Source organism: Panonychus citri, unplaced genomic scaffold (genome assembly GCF_014898815.1).
Source record: "Panonychus citri isolate SS breed McGregor unplaced genomic scaffold, ASM1489881v1 Contig00095, whole genome shotgun sequence".
In the NCBI taxonomy this organism is placed as follows: domain Eukaryota; kingdom Metazoa; phylum Arthropoda; class Arachnida; order Trombidiformes; family Tetranychidae; genus Panonychus; species Panonychus citri.
In genome coordinates this window covers 616,624-635,184 of record NW_026515500.1, presented here as the reverse complement: position 1 = coordinate 635,184, position 18,561 = coordinate 616,624, and the positions used below count along the sequence as shown (strand labels likewise).

General features: G+C 32.1%; 4 protein-coding genes across 4 annotated transcripts; 3 read left to right on the top strand and 1 right to left on the bottom strand.

Moving 5' to 3' along the window:
- Nucleotides 1-219: 219 nt before the first annotated feature.
- Nucleotides 220-1,107, bottom strand: LOC128387996 (uncharacterized). The gene is made up of 3 exons (XM_053347323.1): nt 955-1,107; nt 749-841; nt 220-408 (listed from the first exon to the last, which is right to left on the bottom strand). The coding sequence occupies exons 1-3, from the start codon at nt 1,083-1,085 to the stop codon at nt 276-278; spliced, it is 357 nt and encodes a 118-aa protein (XP_053203298.1). The 5' UTR covers nt 1,086-1,107; the 3' UTR covers nt 220-275.
- A 1,124-nt stretch (nt 1,108-2,231) lies between these two features.
- On the top strand, nt 2,232-4,648 carry LOC128387990 (atlastin-3-like). Its single transcript, XM_053347314.1, has 4 exons — nt 2,232-2,666; nt 2,963-3,646; nt 3,712-4,180; nt 4,305-4,648. Exons 1-4 carry the CDS (start codon nt 2,351-2,353, stop codon nt 4,516-4,518), a joined length of 1,683 nt encoding a protein of 560 aa, XP_053203289.1. The 5' UTR covers nt 2,232-2,350; the 3' UTR covers nt 4,519-4,648.
- A 492-nt stretch (nt 4,649-5,140) lies between these two features.
- LOC128387896 (ral GTPase-activating protein subunit alpha-1-like) lies at nt 5,141-13,472 on the top strand. The gene is made up of 11 exons (XM_053347181.1): nt 5,141-5,370; nt 5,451-5,561; nt 5,680-5,741; nt 6,307-6,408; nt 6,789-8,042; nt 8,495-9,799; nt 9,876-10,013; nt 10,078-10,206; nt 10,297-10,470; nt 10,539-10,721; nt 10,824-13,472. The coding sequence occupies exons 1-11, from the start codon at nt 5,265-5,267 to the stop codon at nt 13,104-13,106; spliced, it is 5,847 nt and encodes a 1,948-aa protein (XP_053203156.1). The 5' UTR covers nt 5,141-5,264; the 3' UTR covers nt 13,107-13,472.
- Nucleotides 13,473-14,976: 1,504 nt separating this feature from the next.
- On the top strand, nt 14,977-16,507 carry LOC128388112 (ral GTPase-activating protein subunit alpha-1-like). Its single transcript, XM_053347470.1, has 3 exons — nt 14,977-15,129; nt 15,198-15,380; nt 15,491-16,507. The coding sequence occupies exons 1-3, from the start codon at nt 14,977-14,979 to the stop codon at nt 16,505-16,507; spliced, it is 1,353 nt and encodes a 450-aa protein (XP_053203445.1).
- Nucleotides 16,508-18,561: the final 2,054 nt, after the last annotated feature.

Sequence of the window (18,561 nt, the reverse complement as noted above, 5' to 3'; positions counted from 1 at the left end):
CATTGAAAGAAATCATTAACTCAATGTATACAACAAAACCTAAATTCAAAGAACAAGATGAGAAACAATTCAAATACCCTGGATTAACAACAGAAGAGAAACAAAGATTACATGGAATAAAATAAAAACATCATCACTGAGCGGAGATAAATTCTCGATAGCAAATTGGAACAAATTCTATCAACAAAATAGAATAAAAATAATAATAATAATCAATATGATATTCCAAATGGCATACGTACCCAAACGAATGAGAATTTATGGCTCAGGACTTATCAAAAAATCCGATGGTAAAAGTCTTCGAGTGGTAAAAGCACCAAATTATCTATTAAAACTAATAGATAAATTGGTTGCAGATCGAATACAAGAATGGCTCCCAAATATATTATTATTTGACTCACAATTTGCCTATTTGAAAGAAAAATCAAGAGAACAATTAATATTAAAAATAACAACAATGAAAGAATTCAAATCAAAATGGATTGTCAAACTTGACATATCTAAAGCATTTGATGAGGTAAACACTGAAAGAGCAATCGAAAGAATAATAGAAATAAATGAACAATTGGGACAACTCGTCAAATCAATGAATGGACAAAGATGGATCAAATTAATATGGGAAGGAAAAATATACTGGGAAGAAATGAACCAAGGAACGAGTCAAGGATCATCTTGTGGACCACTACTCTTCATAGTTGCATTAGACGAAGTGATGAGAGTAATGAAAGGGAAAAGATATGAAACTTACGCATTTGCTGATGATATTATTATTATTACCAATTCGAAAGACGAAGCGAAAGAAGCATTACACCACATGGAACACCAACTTGGAAGAATCAACCTTAAAATAAACAAACAAAAAACAATAATAATAGAAGGAAAAGACTGTGATGAACTAATTGGACAAAAAATAACAACAAAAAATACAAATAAAAATCGAGAAGAAATACTAACCGAGCTAATGATGCAAGCAACCAGACCAATGATGCATGTGATGTCACATATAAGATCATTACCAATTGACCTGAAAAGATTGATACTAAATACTTACATAACACCAACACTTCAAAAACTCGACTACACATGGATTCTGGATAAAAATTACAAAGAAAAAGGTTCACAAATTCAAAGCAAGATACACAAAATGATATCGCCAATATTTGGATTGAAACGGATGGAACGATGGACACAGGAAATGGTGCTTGGATCTCAATCAGTAATAAGAAGACAGATAAACACTCTTATCAAATGGGACATAGAGTATAACTCGTCAAGAATATCAATAGAACACTTAAGAATCATCACCAAACCGATTGAACATTTGAAACATTTACCGTTGGCGAAATGAACAAATCCAGAAAATGATGGAAAATTGTAACTGCAAATATCCGAGAATCAAATACCTGAACGAAGAAAAAGAAACAAAAATCATGATAACATTGGAACAACAGAATATTATTATTATTGTTAACAATAACAATAACAAAAAAAGATCTGAATATGGAACAAAAATAATAATACTATTCATCCTAATAAGAATAACAAAAAATAATCAATTTAAACACCTACCAATATGTGAAACAATAATCAAGGACATCAATAAATATTCGGACACAGCAAAGGATACAAAAGCGATATTATCAACAATAATAAACAACAAATGGACATTGTGCATCACGAAATGGGAGCGATCAAAGGAAATTAAACCACAAGATGGAGAGAAAATAATAGAATGGAAAATTGATTGGTTAACGAGATCCGAACTACAAAGAAAAATAAAAGAATTAACAAACAAATTAATAATAGAAATAAGAAAAAAACAGACAACAATAGACTCACTGGTAAATCCGAACATGATATGTAAAAAGTACTGGTATAACCCGTTAACAACATGGCAATGGTTTTCACTCTGGAAAAACTTTGGAATCAAAAAATCAATTTTCTGTTGTGGAAGAAAACAAATATTAATAATACACGTACTGACACATTCAGAACATCTTGAAGAGATTACAGGACAAAAATTAGACTGGGAATGGCCATTGGAAACAAATGATAAACCAAAAAGAGAAAAAATAAAAATAATAACAAATGTCATCAACAAAATCAAAGAAAATCTTGATCAAATCAAAAACTTAAATTCTATTCTATTGTAAAACAAAGAGAATATTTTTATATTTCTCTAGCGCATGAGCAACGACTCATGTGACTACATCCAAAGTGGACTAATAAATTGTTGTTTCTGTTTTGATCTCTGGATTTTAACTTGTTGGCAATTTTTTTGTTCTGAGTTAATTATTTAACTACCTGTGTGATTGAAATTAATTAATTAATTGGTGGATAAGTTTCGATTATGGATTCAAAATTTAAAGGTGATTCTATTGAAGCTGATCAGTCTTCTGATGTCTCTTCGACTACTCCTGAACCACAACCTGTTCAGATTGTTCAAATTGTCACCACAGAATCTGGAGGTCGTCAATTAAAATTAGACACTGAGGCTCTTTCATCAATTCTTTTGCAGGATAAGGTAAAAGATAAGCCTGTGGCTGTTGTTTCGATTGCTGGTACATTCAGAACAGGAAAATCTTTTCTACTCAATTTCTTCATTCGATATTTCAGTAAATTAGAGAAAACTGATTGGCTTGAAGATGAAGATGAACCGTTAAGAGGTAAGATTTTTCTTCTTCTTTTTTCCCTTCAGAAGAATAGATTTTCCATTCATATGATCAGTTTAATTTAGTCGATGGTGGTTGCATTTTGACGCCAAGGTCATTCTGATTGTATACATTTTGTGTGATTGCTTTCCTTCTGTTTCCTATTTATTATATTGTTTCTCTATACTCATTCCTTTCTTTCTGGTTTTCAGTCTTTTTCCTCTTACTCCTGTTCACTTTACTATGATTTTTCTTAACTTACCTTCCTCATTATAATGTTAATCTTAATGTCTTTTTGTCTTTTTGATCAGGTTTCTCTTGGCGATCAGGTCCGGATCGGGAAACAACAGGTATCCTTATGTGGTCCGAACCATTTATCATCGAAAAAAATGGCAAAGAAATTGCCGTTCTCCTAATGGATACTCAAGGAACCTTTGATGGTCGTCATACAACCCGTGATAGTGCCACAGTGTTTGCCCTCTCAACTATGACCTCGTCCATTCAAATATTCAATCTAATGTTAAATCTACAGGAAGATAATCTTCAATTTTTAGAACTTTTCACCGAATATGGTAAACTTGCCTTGGAGGCTTCACCTGATGTTAAACCTTTCCAAAAACTAATGTTCTTAGTTCGTGATTGGCCTTATGCTGATGTCCATGAATATGGATTAAAAGGTGGTCAATGTTTACTTGAAAAACGATTGGAAATCATGGAAGATATGCCAGAAGAACTTCAACGTTTAAGAAGAAATATTCGAAGCTGTTTTGCTGATATTGAATGTTTCCTAATGCCTCATCCAGGTTTCGAAGTGTCAACCAAAAAGTTTGACGGAAGAACCAAGGATGTCTCACCAAAATTCATCGAATATCTTAAAACATTGATTCCTTTATTGGTTTCTCCATACACAATCCGTCTCAAGGATATTAGTGGAGAAGAAGTTTCTGGACGACAATTGTTGGAATATTTCAAAGTTTATACTTCCATTTTTAAAGGTATTCTCATAGTTATTCGTTTAATTTTTAATTCTAATCTCATCCCTTGTTCTATTTCTACCCAGGAGATACTATACCCGGTCCTAAATCTATGTTGGAAGCCACTGCCGAGGCCAACAATTTAGCAGCTATCGCATCAGCACGAGACCTTTACATGTCGAGTATGGAAGATCTTTGCGGTGGAAACAAACCTTATCTCAACGAAACATCGCTACAACGAAAGCATGAGAAATATCGCCTTGATGCTCTTGACTGTTTCTTAAAGTTCCGTAAAATGGGAGGAAAAGAGATCGAAGAAAATTACATGAAACAATTGGAGGAAAATATTTCCACTGCGTTTACTCATTTCAGTGCCCAAAATAAGTCCAAAAATATGCTGAATTTATTTGGTTCAACTTTGATTCTTCTCGTCTGGTCGTTTATGCTCTACTTTAGTTCAAAAATCTTCGAATCACTTTTCTTACCCCTTTCCAATCTTCTATTTCTCTGTTCAACCTGTTCATTTGCTCTTCTTATAACTTATACCTCTTCCAAGTAAGTAAACGTTTCATATTAATCCATCATCTTAAATTAAACTAGTTCATCTATTGTTAATTTTCTCACTGATAATAACATTGTCTTAATTAATGTTTTTCTCTTTTCTTCTCGAACCAAACAGGTTTCTTGGAACTCTTCCCGAAATCGTTATGGCAGTTGATGCAATTGTCTCCCAAGTTCATTCATGGATTCAAGATTCGATGTTTCTTTTGATACAAAGATATTTAGAGCAAAGAATGGCCACAGTAGCCCAAGGGGGAGTTTCGCCGACCCCTGGAGGATCAACCGGTGGCATAAATGAAAGAGGAAAACGTCTTTCACAGAAGAGAAAATGATCTTCGAAAAATGTTTGATATAGTCTTTTAAAAACCAATTCGATTGCTCTAAAATAATGTTTATAACAAAAAGAGAAAAAAAAATACTATCAATAAATATGATCGAATTCGATCAATTTTAATTATATAATCTTTCTCATAATCTTCCTTATAACTTATTTATTCACTTTAATTGTGACGGAGAGAAAAGAAAATTAAAGATTTTGACAATTTATTAATGCGAATTTTGAAAACCCTATTTAATTGTTGATCCAACCACCTGTTAATTACAAAAATCTAATTAAAATTTACTTTAGTTAAAAATAAGTTAGATCACAATTAAGTATCAACTTCATTTAGATTTTATGTAACCTTAGTTACGATCTTACAATTTTTTGTGACACTAAGGCGATTTTGATCCAATGAAAAAGGAAATTAGGAAAAGGGAAAGGTAAAGATTTTGATGTTAATAATTAGATTGGTTTTTGGTTACTTTTATAATTATTGTTGATTAAGGAGATTGGTAATTAAAGATAAGATGATTGATAACAATATAATTAGAGAGACTTGATCAGTCAACGTCAGATCTTTTCTTTACCGCCACCTGTTGGAAATGGATGAATCTCATTTCTTTATTTTGATTAATTCATTGAATGAACCAAAATATTTTTTCATCATTTTTTACTCTTTCTGTGCAATCAACAAATTGTTTATTATTTATTTTATGAATTGTAATTAATTATCTGTGTTTCTCTAACGAACGAGAAATGTTTACCAAAAGACAGCAAAATCCTGTTGAAAAATCGGTCCAAAAGGTTTTGGATGAAAAAAATGATTGTTTTAATCGGTTGAAACATATGAGGATCATTTTAGGTAATATTTTTAATCTATTTTATTTTTTGATCATTTTAATTGTTTGTTATTTTCTCTCATTCTCTCTCATTCTCTCTCAGAAAATTATGATTTACCTGAAGCAAAAGCCTTTTTCCAAGCTCACTTTCATCATATTTATTTCATTTTCTTCAACGCATTCACTACACAAGAAGCTCTATCAAAACAAAAAGGTGAGGCTCTAATTTATTTACTTTGATCTAATTCATTGGATCAAAGATTCATCAATTAATTCAAGAGAAATCATCTTATATCAACAATTTCCTTTTCTTTTTCTCCTTATATCCACAGGTCAAAAGCAAATCAGAGAAGAGCATACAACTTTATATGAACCAATTCTCTACCTATTTGAGGTAAATATCACCAAACCACTGGCTGATTGTGATTCTTTCATTAAAGGGATAACATTGAAAATCTTTATCATTTTGGTTCATCTAACAGGTTGATTATGACGATGTTAAAATAGATTAATCATCATGTACATTCAATTCTGTTAATTTTGCTCTTTTACTGTTCTCTACGTTAGTTTATCATTTGCTTATTCTTATTTCTAATCATTTTTTGCTCAATCAGAATGCAAGATGTTACCAGCAACTTTCATCCTTTTTCAGGGTTATTGCCAATTCATTGGATTCAATTTTTTGTTTACAATGTAATCAATATAACCTTATAGAGAGAAAGAGAGGAAAAAGATTCTATTGTCGTCTAGTTTGATTGCTTAAATTTCAGTGCATCATTAATTACCACTCACGATCACCTTAGTTACCTTAATTGTCTTTTCCATGATTCAATTAATCTCAGTGGCCATAAAACTATTAACTACTAGTAATTTCATCACCATGTAAACCTTAATAACGATATTCTTTCATTGTTATTGAATAATATTGACTAATCTTTTCATTTCTTTTTCTCTTTCAGAAAATTCTTACTCTTCTTCCTGAGCAAATTGAAAGAAAATGGCAATTCCATAGTGTGATTCATGTGATGAAAAAGTTACTTAATCCTGGAAACAGTTTCAAAGTAAATTTATATTCCATCTTATTCTTATATCATATAGAAAAGGGCCCGAACCACCTCACCAAAGATTATCCATCTACCTGTAAGAGTGAAATTGCTCAACTGTGTGTGTGTGTTGATTGGTTTTAAACTGAATCAATTTTTTTCTCACTTGATACATTTCTATACAAATCAAGTGAAGCGTAATGAATCATGTTGTTGACCATTCAGAGGATCTATTGATGCTTAGGATCTTACCTGAGATAACCTTTCATTACTCTTTATAACGGATTAATGAAGAAAACAAAAGACAATCATTTTATTACCTTTTTTTTTCATGTTATTTTCAAGTTTATTATCATGATGATTTACTAATCATACAAACAAATTAATTTCTTTTTCAGATTCGACAAGAAGGTATTCGTCTATTCCTTATTTGGTATCAAATTATTGGAGAAACAAACGATGCAACTTTAGATAATCTATTCGCCATATTGGTCCCTGGAATAGTACCCAATTCGTCTAATTTTTTTGGTTCTAATAAACAATCAGGAGATTGTGAACATTTAGAAAATTCAGCTTTCTATGTTGATCAAACTTCCACAAATGATGGAAACTCAACAGGTGGTGATTCATCTAATTATCGATCAACTTCCGCTTTCAATTCCTGTGATAACGAACCTCTGATTCCAGCACCTCAAAGTGAACCCAAAGAGCCCAAGAATTATTATTTCCTCCAATATCTTATGGACTATTTGGTATCGCAAGTTTCTCGAGTCTATTGGAGAGAACCCAAAGAATATAAACAGAGGAAGTGTTTTAATTTTCTTTTCGAAAAATTTAAAACAATTTATCTACCTCATCTTTTTCCAAATTTGGATACAAGTTTCTCTATCTATGCACCGACTCTTGAAGTGCCAACACTTCGTAAGCCAGATGAAGAAGCGGCCAAAGATCGTTTAGCGCCTTTCAAGTGTGTTGTCATTTTGTGGTTGGCAAAATACATGAGAGATGAAGAGAAAGAGGTTGCCCGTCGACGTAATAGTTACGATAATTTACAAATTGGTCAGAATAAGGTTCAATCAACAGGTTCTTTATCATCTCATGAATCAAATTCTGAATGGCGTGAGCCAACTGCTTTTGATTATGATTTAGTACGATCAACATTTTGCTCAACCCGAGCAAACATTAATCTATTGCATCAAATTTTTCGCCAAGCCTTTTTAATGCCTTTCCAACAAGCCAGTACAATGAACATTGTAGTTTCAGTTTATCGTAATTGGATCTTATGTACAAACGATGTACCCACCTTCATGAAAGATCCCTCATCAACCACCGAGGAGTACAACAATCATGAAAACGAATCAATAAAGGCTGGACCTTCCGCTTTGTATCGCGTTTTCATCGCCAATGCCGCTAATATTTTTCTTCTTCAAGTGCCTTCAGATGAACCTAAACTTCTTGATGAACAGGTGGAAATGTGCAAAAGAGTTTTGAATACATGGAGATACATGTTGATGGAACTTGAAATGAACAAGTGTACCTGGGAATTGTTACTTTCTGTATTACTGAGAATAACATCGTTTTTATATAAGGAAAAGGTTCCTCCACGAAAGGAAGACTCTCTTGGTGGACGATTAGCACCCGCTTTCTTCCAGGTCAGTTCAACAATCTCTTTATTGGTAAAATGTCACAAATTGTTGACATTTGAAAGAATCACAATGACTAGAAAAGATTTTCAAAAATAGAGAATAAGTTTCTCACCATTTTTGTTGTCAATGCTTGTATATTAAGGTAACAAGTGGTGATCTAAATCCATGAACAAAGATTTAGTTGGTTTTGATTGATTTTATATCAACAATTAAACTTATTTTGTCAATCGTTTTGGATTTACACCCCAAATCCCATCATATTGATTCACGATTATATAAGAGCAATCAAATGAATATCGTAAAAAGAGGGTACAATTGATTAGATTGTTAGAAAATTTTTCTTACTTTGTTGATTCTCTGCCAATGATTAACCACCTGTTGATTCTAATTTTTACATTGATTGAATTTAATTGTTTTTAATTGTATTTATTTGATTTTTTCAATCCTCAATTCACTAGACTTTGGTTGTTGGTATGATAAAAGCAAATCTGGAAGCCTACATATCAGCAAATCTTTGGGAGCAATTTCAATCAATTCTTACAACATTAACTCAATGGGAAGAGTTAATTAAAGACTGGAGTAAAAACATGGAATCGTTAACCCGAAATGTCTCATACCATGTTTACCATATCAATTTACACGATTTACCCTTGGAAAGGTTAATCGACAAAAGAAAAAGGACCCAAAAAGGTTCGAAACCATTTCTACCTTCTCGATCTTCCAAAGATCCAAAGAAATCATCTTCTTCTCGTTTAGATGGTTCAGTTTCATTTTCGCCGGGAAAAAACTCTAATAACAATAGTTCAACAACCACCTCAACAGCAACAACAACAATCAACGCCTCGGCTAATTTTGCACTCATTAAGCGGCCGACATCTGAAAACATGGACTCAACACCTTTACAGCAACGAACCAAATCACGACTTGCCGCTTTTGCTGATAGTTACTTTACTCCCACATTGACCAACAATTTGCCAATTAAACTTGCCAATCATAATCGTGGTCTTGTCCGCAGTCCAAGTGACAGTCAATTATTAGCCAGGAAAAGATCAGTATCTCGTAAACGGACTCAAACTAACAACATGGTGTCAACACCTTTATCGTCAAAATTTAACGGGTTTTCCAGGTCACTTTCTGTAACTTCCAGGAGTAAATCTCTTGATCTTTTGTCAACCAATTTGACCGAATCTCCATCTTCATCTCAATCATCCGTTTACCATTTACGATCCCCGTCACCAACACCTTCCAGTGGTCTTGATGCCAACAGCCTTAAAGATTCACCTTGTCACATTGAACATAGTTCGTTAAACAGTAACAATAGTAGTTTATCATCAACTGGACACTCGGTGGCCGCTGGTGGACCACATCGAGGTTGGTCAGCTGAAAGCTCTTTCATAATTTGGCGTCGGATGCTTGGATCTCTTGGCGATGTCAATCAAATTAAAGATCCACAATTACATTATCAAGTGATGGAATGCCTTTCAAATATAATCGATATTTTTTTAATCATCCGAGACAATTTAGGAGTTTCAATTGACAATTTATCTACACCACCTCCACCAACCTATGTACCACCTTTTCACTTTTTCGCTTCCTGGTTATTTGAAACTCTCCAATTGTCTAATCATTACCGAAAGGGTAAAACTATTGCATACAAATTACTTTGCTTAATTGCTATTCGAATGCCTGAAATTAACACATCAAATGAGTTTCTATCATTATTTTACTGTTCAATCCACCGAGCTCTACATACCAAGGATTTGGTAAGATTCTGTCCAACGCAATTACGATCCGTTGATTGTGATTAATTGATTTTCTAATTGTTATTTATTTCTACAGGAAACTCTATGTACAATTATCAGATACTCTGGTGTCAAATTATTTTCTTCTAGTCTGAAGGGATCTTCAGTTCTTTTGCTTGATTTTGTTCATGCCTGTGAAATCATTGTTAATGCCAAAGAATCAAAAGATTTCAATGTAAGTATTAATATGAACTTTTCAATATCCAATTAAAATCTAATCAATTCTATTCTAATTACAGATACCAAGATTCGAGGCATTATCAATGTTGGGTACATTATTATCTCTCACTGATGTTTGTCGCAATTTAAAAGTTCTAGATCCAAACTCTAGCGAACCGATTCTCATCGATTGTGGTATTAATACAAAAGTAAATGTTTGACCCAACGAAACGAATTCATTTTTTTCTAATTGTTAATTTACTGATTTTCTTTCTTCCAATTTAAACTTCTCATGATAGGAATTAATCTTGAAAATCTTAATGGGAGCTCGAAAACAAGAGCAAACTGATTTAGCTCGATGTGTTGTTCTTAATTGTCTTGGAATTATTGTTTACCAGGATTTAAAAAATCGTAATCGTAACATGTCCAATATACTTCCAGAAATTGTCAATATTTTCATCGCTGAAACAAGGGTAAACTTTAAATTTGGTTCTAATTGCAAATCTTTATTTCTACAACTAACAATTGATTCTCTTTCCAGTTTAATAATAGATATTTATCCAGAGTAGCTTGTGATATGCTGAAATTACAAACGGATCATATTAATTTTCTCGCTGAAGCTTATCCCTCAATTCCCAAACAAATTGTCGAAGGACTAATTTTTTCAATCACTAATCATTTAACTATGGTCAGGGAGAGTAACTCTTTTAAAGATTATCGAAATGTAAATATATTTAATTTATACTTTTTTCTATTTTTGTATTCTCATCTTGATCATGAATTAATTATTGTATATTTTTTATCATTTTCTTTTGATAATCAACAGTTACTCCTTAGCTTACTTATGTGCCTTGGACAGTGGTGCCTTTGTTTACCGCGGAAAATATTATTCAGCCCAATTAAATCGGATCAAAGTCCTTTAACTTTATTTCTTATAATCCAAGTATTAAATCATGTCATATCAGAATTAAACTGTGATAATTCATCAACAAAGACAACAATTAACAATCCCAGACGCATGGAATCAGATAATATTGGTAACAGTGGTTTAAATGCCGCAGGTAATGGTTTGGATGGTGATTTTGGCTTCCATCAACCACCATCATTCAGATCAAACTCTGTTGATCCATTTTCAGATAAATCTAAAAACGATGGATTAGTTATTCAATTGGCAGCGAAAATGATTCTTGGCCACATTTTATATTTTCTTGATCATTTTCCACTTCCAACCATTGGAGCTCCTCGACTTTCATCTTGTATTAATGAAGCAGATGACAACTGTTTCATTCCGACGAAAGCAGATCAACCCGATCACGAACAGCAAGAACTAACATCGGATCTTTTCAATGCTCCTAATGTACTTGTTTGTATGGTCAATAATTCATCGATCGTCTCTTTTGTTGACCTTAGTTGTGGTGCTTCCAATGAAAACGCTCTGAGAAATGCTTCTGCTAATTTAATCAAAAACGATCCTTACATTAGAATAATTGTTCGAGACGTAATTGGAAAGTTCACTTGGGACTGTTGTCCAATTTTATCTTGCTATCGACGAAATGCAAGTTCTCTGGACAGTTATTCTTTACCAACAGATGATTTCTCATTGAAATCGCGAAGTCTTGGTGACCTGGAAGAGAAAGAGGAAGATGATGATGATCCGTGTATGAGAAACGATCCCTTGGACTTGACACTTCGTGAGATTGGTAAAAGTATCTACACAAGTAAAAAGTATTTCTCGAATACTCCAGTTCCAGCTCTTAACGATAATCTTGATCAAGCCGAGGAAAACATGATGGCTCTTTTAGGAAATCAACATTATCAAGAGATGAATTTCATCGAGAGACCACCGACGCGAGATACTAATCGAAAAGAATCAAATGCTACATCATCTCTTGATTCGATAAAAAGTAAATCATCTGCTCAAGAATCACAACAACAACAACAATCAAATGATCATCAACAAACCCAATCATCATCTCCATCTTTATCACCATTAACTCAATACCATCAAATGTTTTTCATGCATTGTCGCCAACTTATTGATCAATTGGGCTTCATGTTTTGGGAGAAACGGCCTCATGTTGAGCTGCTTAATAAAAACGATAAAACTATTCGTGAACTTAAAAATTTGGACAATCAAAAGTGTCGAGAGACTCACAAAATCGCTGTTATCTATGTTGCTGAAGGTCAAGAGGATAAAAATTCAATCCTATTAAACAAAAGTGCAAGCGCAGGATTTGAAAAGTTTGTCGCTGGTCTGGGCTGGGAAATTGACCTGGAGACTCACACAGGATTTAAAGGAGGCCTTCAGTCTAACAAAAGCACCGGTGTTAGTGCTCCTTATTATGCCGACTCTTTTTGTGAGGTCATTTTTCACGTTTCCACTCGAATACCTGCCAAAGCAGAAGAAAGCGACTCTTTGAGACGGAAATTAACTCACCTGGGTAACGATGAGGTTCACATTGTTTGGTCTGAACATTCAAGAGATTATCGCCGAGGAATAATTCCAACTGAATTTTGTGACGTTCTAATCGTCATTTATCCACTTTCCAATTTCCCTGGTTACTATCGAATTGACGTCTCACGTAAACCAGAAGTTCCCTTTTTTGGTCCAATTTACTCTGGAGCGATAATTCATCATTCAGTTTTATCTGATCTAATTCGAGCCACAGCAATTAACGCTTCTCGAGCTCAAAGGTTACAAGTTCCCTTTTATCAGCACTATTTTGAAGAGCGAGCTCGTTCAATTGATACAATCTACACTTCTCATCGGGATTTACGCTCGTTTGAAGATTACACCTCAGCCATTTTCTCACCATCATCACTCTCCGCTTACTCCACCACCCACAGAATGTCCTCAGCATCATTTCCATCCTCCTCCTCATCCAACGTAATGGGTAACCACCCCACCCATCACCATCATATTCCCTTTGTCCCATCAACAACCACCTCATCTACAGGTCATCATCAAAATCATGGACACAACAATCAAGACAATTTAACTCCACCAGGACAATCTTCCGAGTCCAACTCAAGTCCACGATCCAAATATCGACCACTAAGCATGTCCAACATTGAGCATAAATTAACATCAAAAATAATCTCACAATAATTTAATGGTTTAATTATCAAAAAGGAAACCACACAAATATAAACCCTTTCATTTAAATGTCAATTCAAGTAATTTAAATTGTAATAATTTTGGTGTATTCATTAATTGTGTGCATGGTATTAATATGTAATCACTTGATATTTTCACTCCCAGTCCCAAATTTGAATGATTTTGTAAAAACTGATCCATTGAATATGTCAAAGCAAAAATGGTTGGAACAAGAAAAGATTGATCAAAATTGATCAATTTAATTATATAATTTTCTTCATAATTTTAATTATTAATCCAAATGATAATTGGAAATGATTTATTTTCACCTCTAATCAAAATCATCTACTTAAATCAGAACAATCAACTTAAACAATATTCTGACTCTTTACAATTTATATTATTATTTTCTAACTTATTAATTATTTATTCACTTTAATTGTGATGGAAACAAAAAGAAAATTAAAGATTTGGACACTTTATTAATCATTTGAACATTAAAAAAATCTATCTATTAAATAGTCAACCAAACCACTTGTTAATTAGTCAATCTAATTAACTTGTTAATTATTTTTAATAGTTGAATGAAAATCTCATCAAGAGATGGTGGCTTAGTAGTTAATTAACTTAATTTTAATTGTTCTGATTTAGGTTTCCATCACTACGTTTCAAATTTTACATAAATTTAGTTCTCGTGATGAATTCTGATTCATTTAGTACAGGGACACAGGATACAGGGTATTTAGTATATTTCACCAAGTTTCCACTAAGTTTTTCTCGAATAACTTTTTTGTTTTAGAGTGTTCAGACCCCAGGCTCAAGTTATGGTAGTTTAGGCCATATTCAATTGTCATATTAAATATCAAGGTCATTCCGGTCATTTTGTTAGGATACGTTTTCAAGGTCATTTGATGGTCACAATTAACTATCATGTATATTTGCTCTTTAACGTCCTGCGTTTCATTGTGATCCATTTGTCTGAATATTTACAGCTCTTCAAAAATGTCAACTCCATCTAAACCAAGGTATTTTTATGAAGTCCTAGAAGACTTCAAATCCCAATACTGAGCATTGGTGCTTTGATTTAAGGGTTTCGTTCTCATTCTTCACAAAAAGTTATTGATGAATATGTAAAACGCTTAAATTTGCTTTATACCGCCCTGTTTTCAATAGTAATCCAACTATTAATCTTTTGTGCTACAATTTATTGAAAATCTACAACTCCTCAAATATGTCGAATCCAGCTAATCCATCTAAACCAATGTTAAATCATACCCAATCAGTTATGTTAATTCAGTATTTTTTGAGAGATTCTGATGTTGTTTTTGACATTGATGCTTTTTTTGTAATTGAAAATAAATTTCAAAGTTTTGTCAGCTGTGATTTAGGTTTCCATCACTACGTTTCAAATTTTACATAAATTTAATTCTCATGATGAATTTTAATTCATTCAGTAAAGGGCTTAGTCACCGTAAGGACTTCAGTAGTGACACCTCATTCAAAATTCTGTGTAACAGACTACTAAAAATTTACTATTCATCCATAATGTCTGATGGTGCGAAATTAAATACCTAAACCAAGCAGAGACTGTGCTTGTGCATTTTTTGAGAGACAGTGAATTTCAAATCGATTAGGATCTTTTACTCCAAATGATTCAACAATATGGAATGGTTAATGGAATAATTCGTGTAAAATCTCATGACCTTGGTTAAGGTCAAATAATTAAAATCTTGATTTGATTCATTTAATGACCAGTCTCAGATTTATTGTTTGAATAGATAACAGAACTTTTCACTCGTGCTACCTGTCGGATTATGTGAGAACCTAACCTAACCTAACCAATTAAAACTTCTCATGATAGGAATTAATCTTGAAAATCTTAATGGGAGCTCGAAAACAAGAACAAACTGATTTAGCTCGATGTGTTGTTCTTAATTGTCTTGGAATTATTGTTTACCAGGATCTAAAAAATCGTAATCGTAACATGTCCAATATACTTCCAGAAATTGTCAATATTTTCATCGCTGAAACAAGGGTAAACTTTAAATATGGTTCTAATTGCAAATCTTCATTTCTACAATTAACAATTGATTCTCTTTCCAGTTTAATAATAGATATTTATCCAGAGTAGCTTGTGATATGCTGAAATTACAAACGGATCATATTAATTTTCTCGCTGAAGCTTATCCCTCAATTCCCAAACAAATTGTCGAAGGACTAATTTTTTCAATCACGAATCATTTAACTATGGTCAGGGAGAGTAACTCTTATAAAGATTATCGAAATGTAAATATATTTAATTTATACTTTTTTCTATTCTTGTATTATTGTATTCTCACCTTGATCATGAATTAATTATTGTATATTTTTTATCATTTTCTTTTGATAATCAACAGTTACTCCTTAGCTTACTTATGTGCCTTGGACAGTGGTGCCTTTGTTTACCGCGGAAAATATTATTCAGCCCAATTAAATCGGATCAAAGTCCTTTAACTTTATTTCTTATAATCCAAGTATTAAATCATGTCATATCAGAATTAAACTGTGATAATTCATCAACAAAGACAACAATTAACAATCCCAGACGCATGGAATCAGATAATATTGGTAACAGTGGTTTAAATGCCGCAGGTAATGGTTTGGATGGTGATTTTGGCTTCCATCAACCACCATCATTCAGATCAAACTCTGTTGATCCATTTTCAGATAAATCTAAAAACGATGGATTAGTTATTCAATTGGCAGCGAAAATGATTCTTGGCCACATTTTATATTTTCTTGATCATTTTCCACTTCCAACCATTGGAGCTCCTCGACTTTCATCTTGTATTAATGAAGCAGATGACAACTGTTTCATTCCGACGAAAGCAGATCAACCCGATCACGAACAGCAAGAACTAACATCGGATCTTTTCAATGCTCCTAATGTACTTGTTTGTATGGTCAATAATTCATCGATCGTCTCTTTTGTTGACCTTAGTTGTGGTGCTTCCAATGAAAACGCTCTGAGAAATGCTTCTGCTAATTTAATCAAAAACGATCCTTACATTAGAATAATTGTTCGAGACGTAATTGGAAAGTTCACTTGGGACTGTTGTCCAATTTTATCTTGCTATCGACGAAATGCAAGTTCTCTGGACAGTTATTCTTTACCAACAGATGATTTCTCATTGAAATCGCGAAGTCTTGGTGACCTGGAAGAGAAAGAGGAAGATGATGATGATCCGTGTATGAGAAACGATCCCTTGGACTTGACACTTCGTGAGATTGGTAAAAGTATCTACACAAGTAAAAAGTATTTCTCGAATACTCCAGTTCCAGCTCTTAACGATAATCTTGATCAAGCCATTGATGAGCCATCATCATTTCGACAATTTATTAATCATTTGAACAGAAAAAAATCTATTAATTAAATAGTCAACCCAACCACTTGTTAATTAGCCAATCTAATTATCTTGTTAATTATTTTTAATAGTTGAACGATAATCTCATCAAGAGATGGCGGCTTAGTAGTTAATTAACTTAATTTTAATTGTTCAATAAGTGAATCAAAGTTAATTGTTTAAGTTGAGACTAAGTATAAATTGTTTTTAATTGTCATGAGTTTAATTAGATTAGTTTGGAGGCTTAATTTTTCTGAATAATAGTTAAAGTGAACTTCCTGATTAGGTATAATTGTTTTAATTGTTGACCATCAATAATAATCAGATTTAACATTGAGAGCAATTAACAACCAAATCAAGAACGATTTTAACCAAATATTTCAAGTTAATTTCAAGGTGATTAAAGGAGTTTTTCGTTAATTAATTAACCCACTTTAATCCAATGAAATTAGTTCTTATCACAATTAAAACAATGATAGTTAATCAATTACTCGATCTCTTGATATGATAAACAATTAAAACCAATAATCTTGATTAGAACCAAATGAAACCAGGAAAAAGACCAACAATTTAATCAATTAAATTGATTATTTCTATTTACTTGTTGTTACTATTTAATTATCAAAATCAATCAATCAATCACAAGTTAATTTTCAACATTGACAATTATTTAATTGTTTGGTTTACCTTTAATTTTTGAACCTTTAATCAACGGGGAAAACTTAGATTTGAATCAAATTAAATTGTTGATTATGATTGGTAATTTTGACTGTCAATTTGATTACAACTTAAAAATAGATTATTGGGAAAATTAAATTAAATTGTTATAGTAGATTAAAAATAGTTTCAATATTGTTTAAATGGTTTAGAGACATTGAAATGATTAACAAGTGAAAAGCAAATTAACTTAATACCAATTGATTGTTATTATTAATATTTTGATTCATCTGATTTTGATTGTTGTTAAATTTCAAATCAAATTATCGTAACAATAATAATAGAAACATTGATTTGATTTATTGGTTAAAATTACAATTAGTTAACGTTGTTGGAAATGATTTAGATTGATTCAAATTAAATTATATCCAAACTGATACAATTAGTAGGAAATTAAATGCAACCTTCAACAATTAATTTCACCACTGAATCAATTGTAATGGTAATTAGATTGTTCAATATTTTGGTAAATGAATTAAATCATTGGAGATTTTGATTTATGATAATTAGTTAGATTATTGTTGGATTGTTGTTTTCTTAATTGTTACAAACGTTAACCCGATGACCTTAATCAAATTAACAAATTGTTATTACAATCATTAGGATAATCATGATGATGATTGTCAAATATTCATCACAACTTATTTTTAAACTGATTCGCACAACAATTTAGTCATCACAATCAACGATAACAATTGTAATGATACAACTAACACAATGAGTTGTATTAATAACAATTTAACATCATCAACTTAATCATGATCAACAAACTAACGACTTTATTTTTGATTGTTGACCAAATGAAATTAAATTGTGTGTGTGTGTGTGTGAGTGTACAACCAACATCAGTTAAGATGATTAAATCTAATTGTAAAGGTTAATTGTTCTTGATTGTAATTCGTAATCAATACAAGTTAATTGTTTAAAATCATTTGGATCTAATTGACACTTTTATTTGATGGAAAGGTAATTAATTAAAGTTATTAATGCCTCTATTAATGGTTACTTTGATTACGGTAAATTTGATTGTTAATGATTTATGATTTAATTTAATCCTAATAACTAGACAATAAAATGGTCATGATAATTTACTGATTGTAATCACCAGCGGAAATTGTTAATCAGATAAAATCAAGATTCATGATGATGGTGATTAAAGTTAAATTATGATGATCATTGTGTCTCAAAGTCACAATTAAAATGCAATCATTTGATTAACTTGATTGATTCACTTACAAATATGATTACCATTGTTAATTGTTGCAAGCTCATTCTTCCTGAAACAATTAAATTTACTCAATTCAAACAATTAACCGGCCTGTCTTTCACTCTGAACTTGATTGTTGGACAAAAGCTGATCTTTAAAT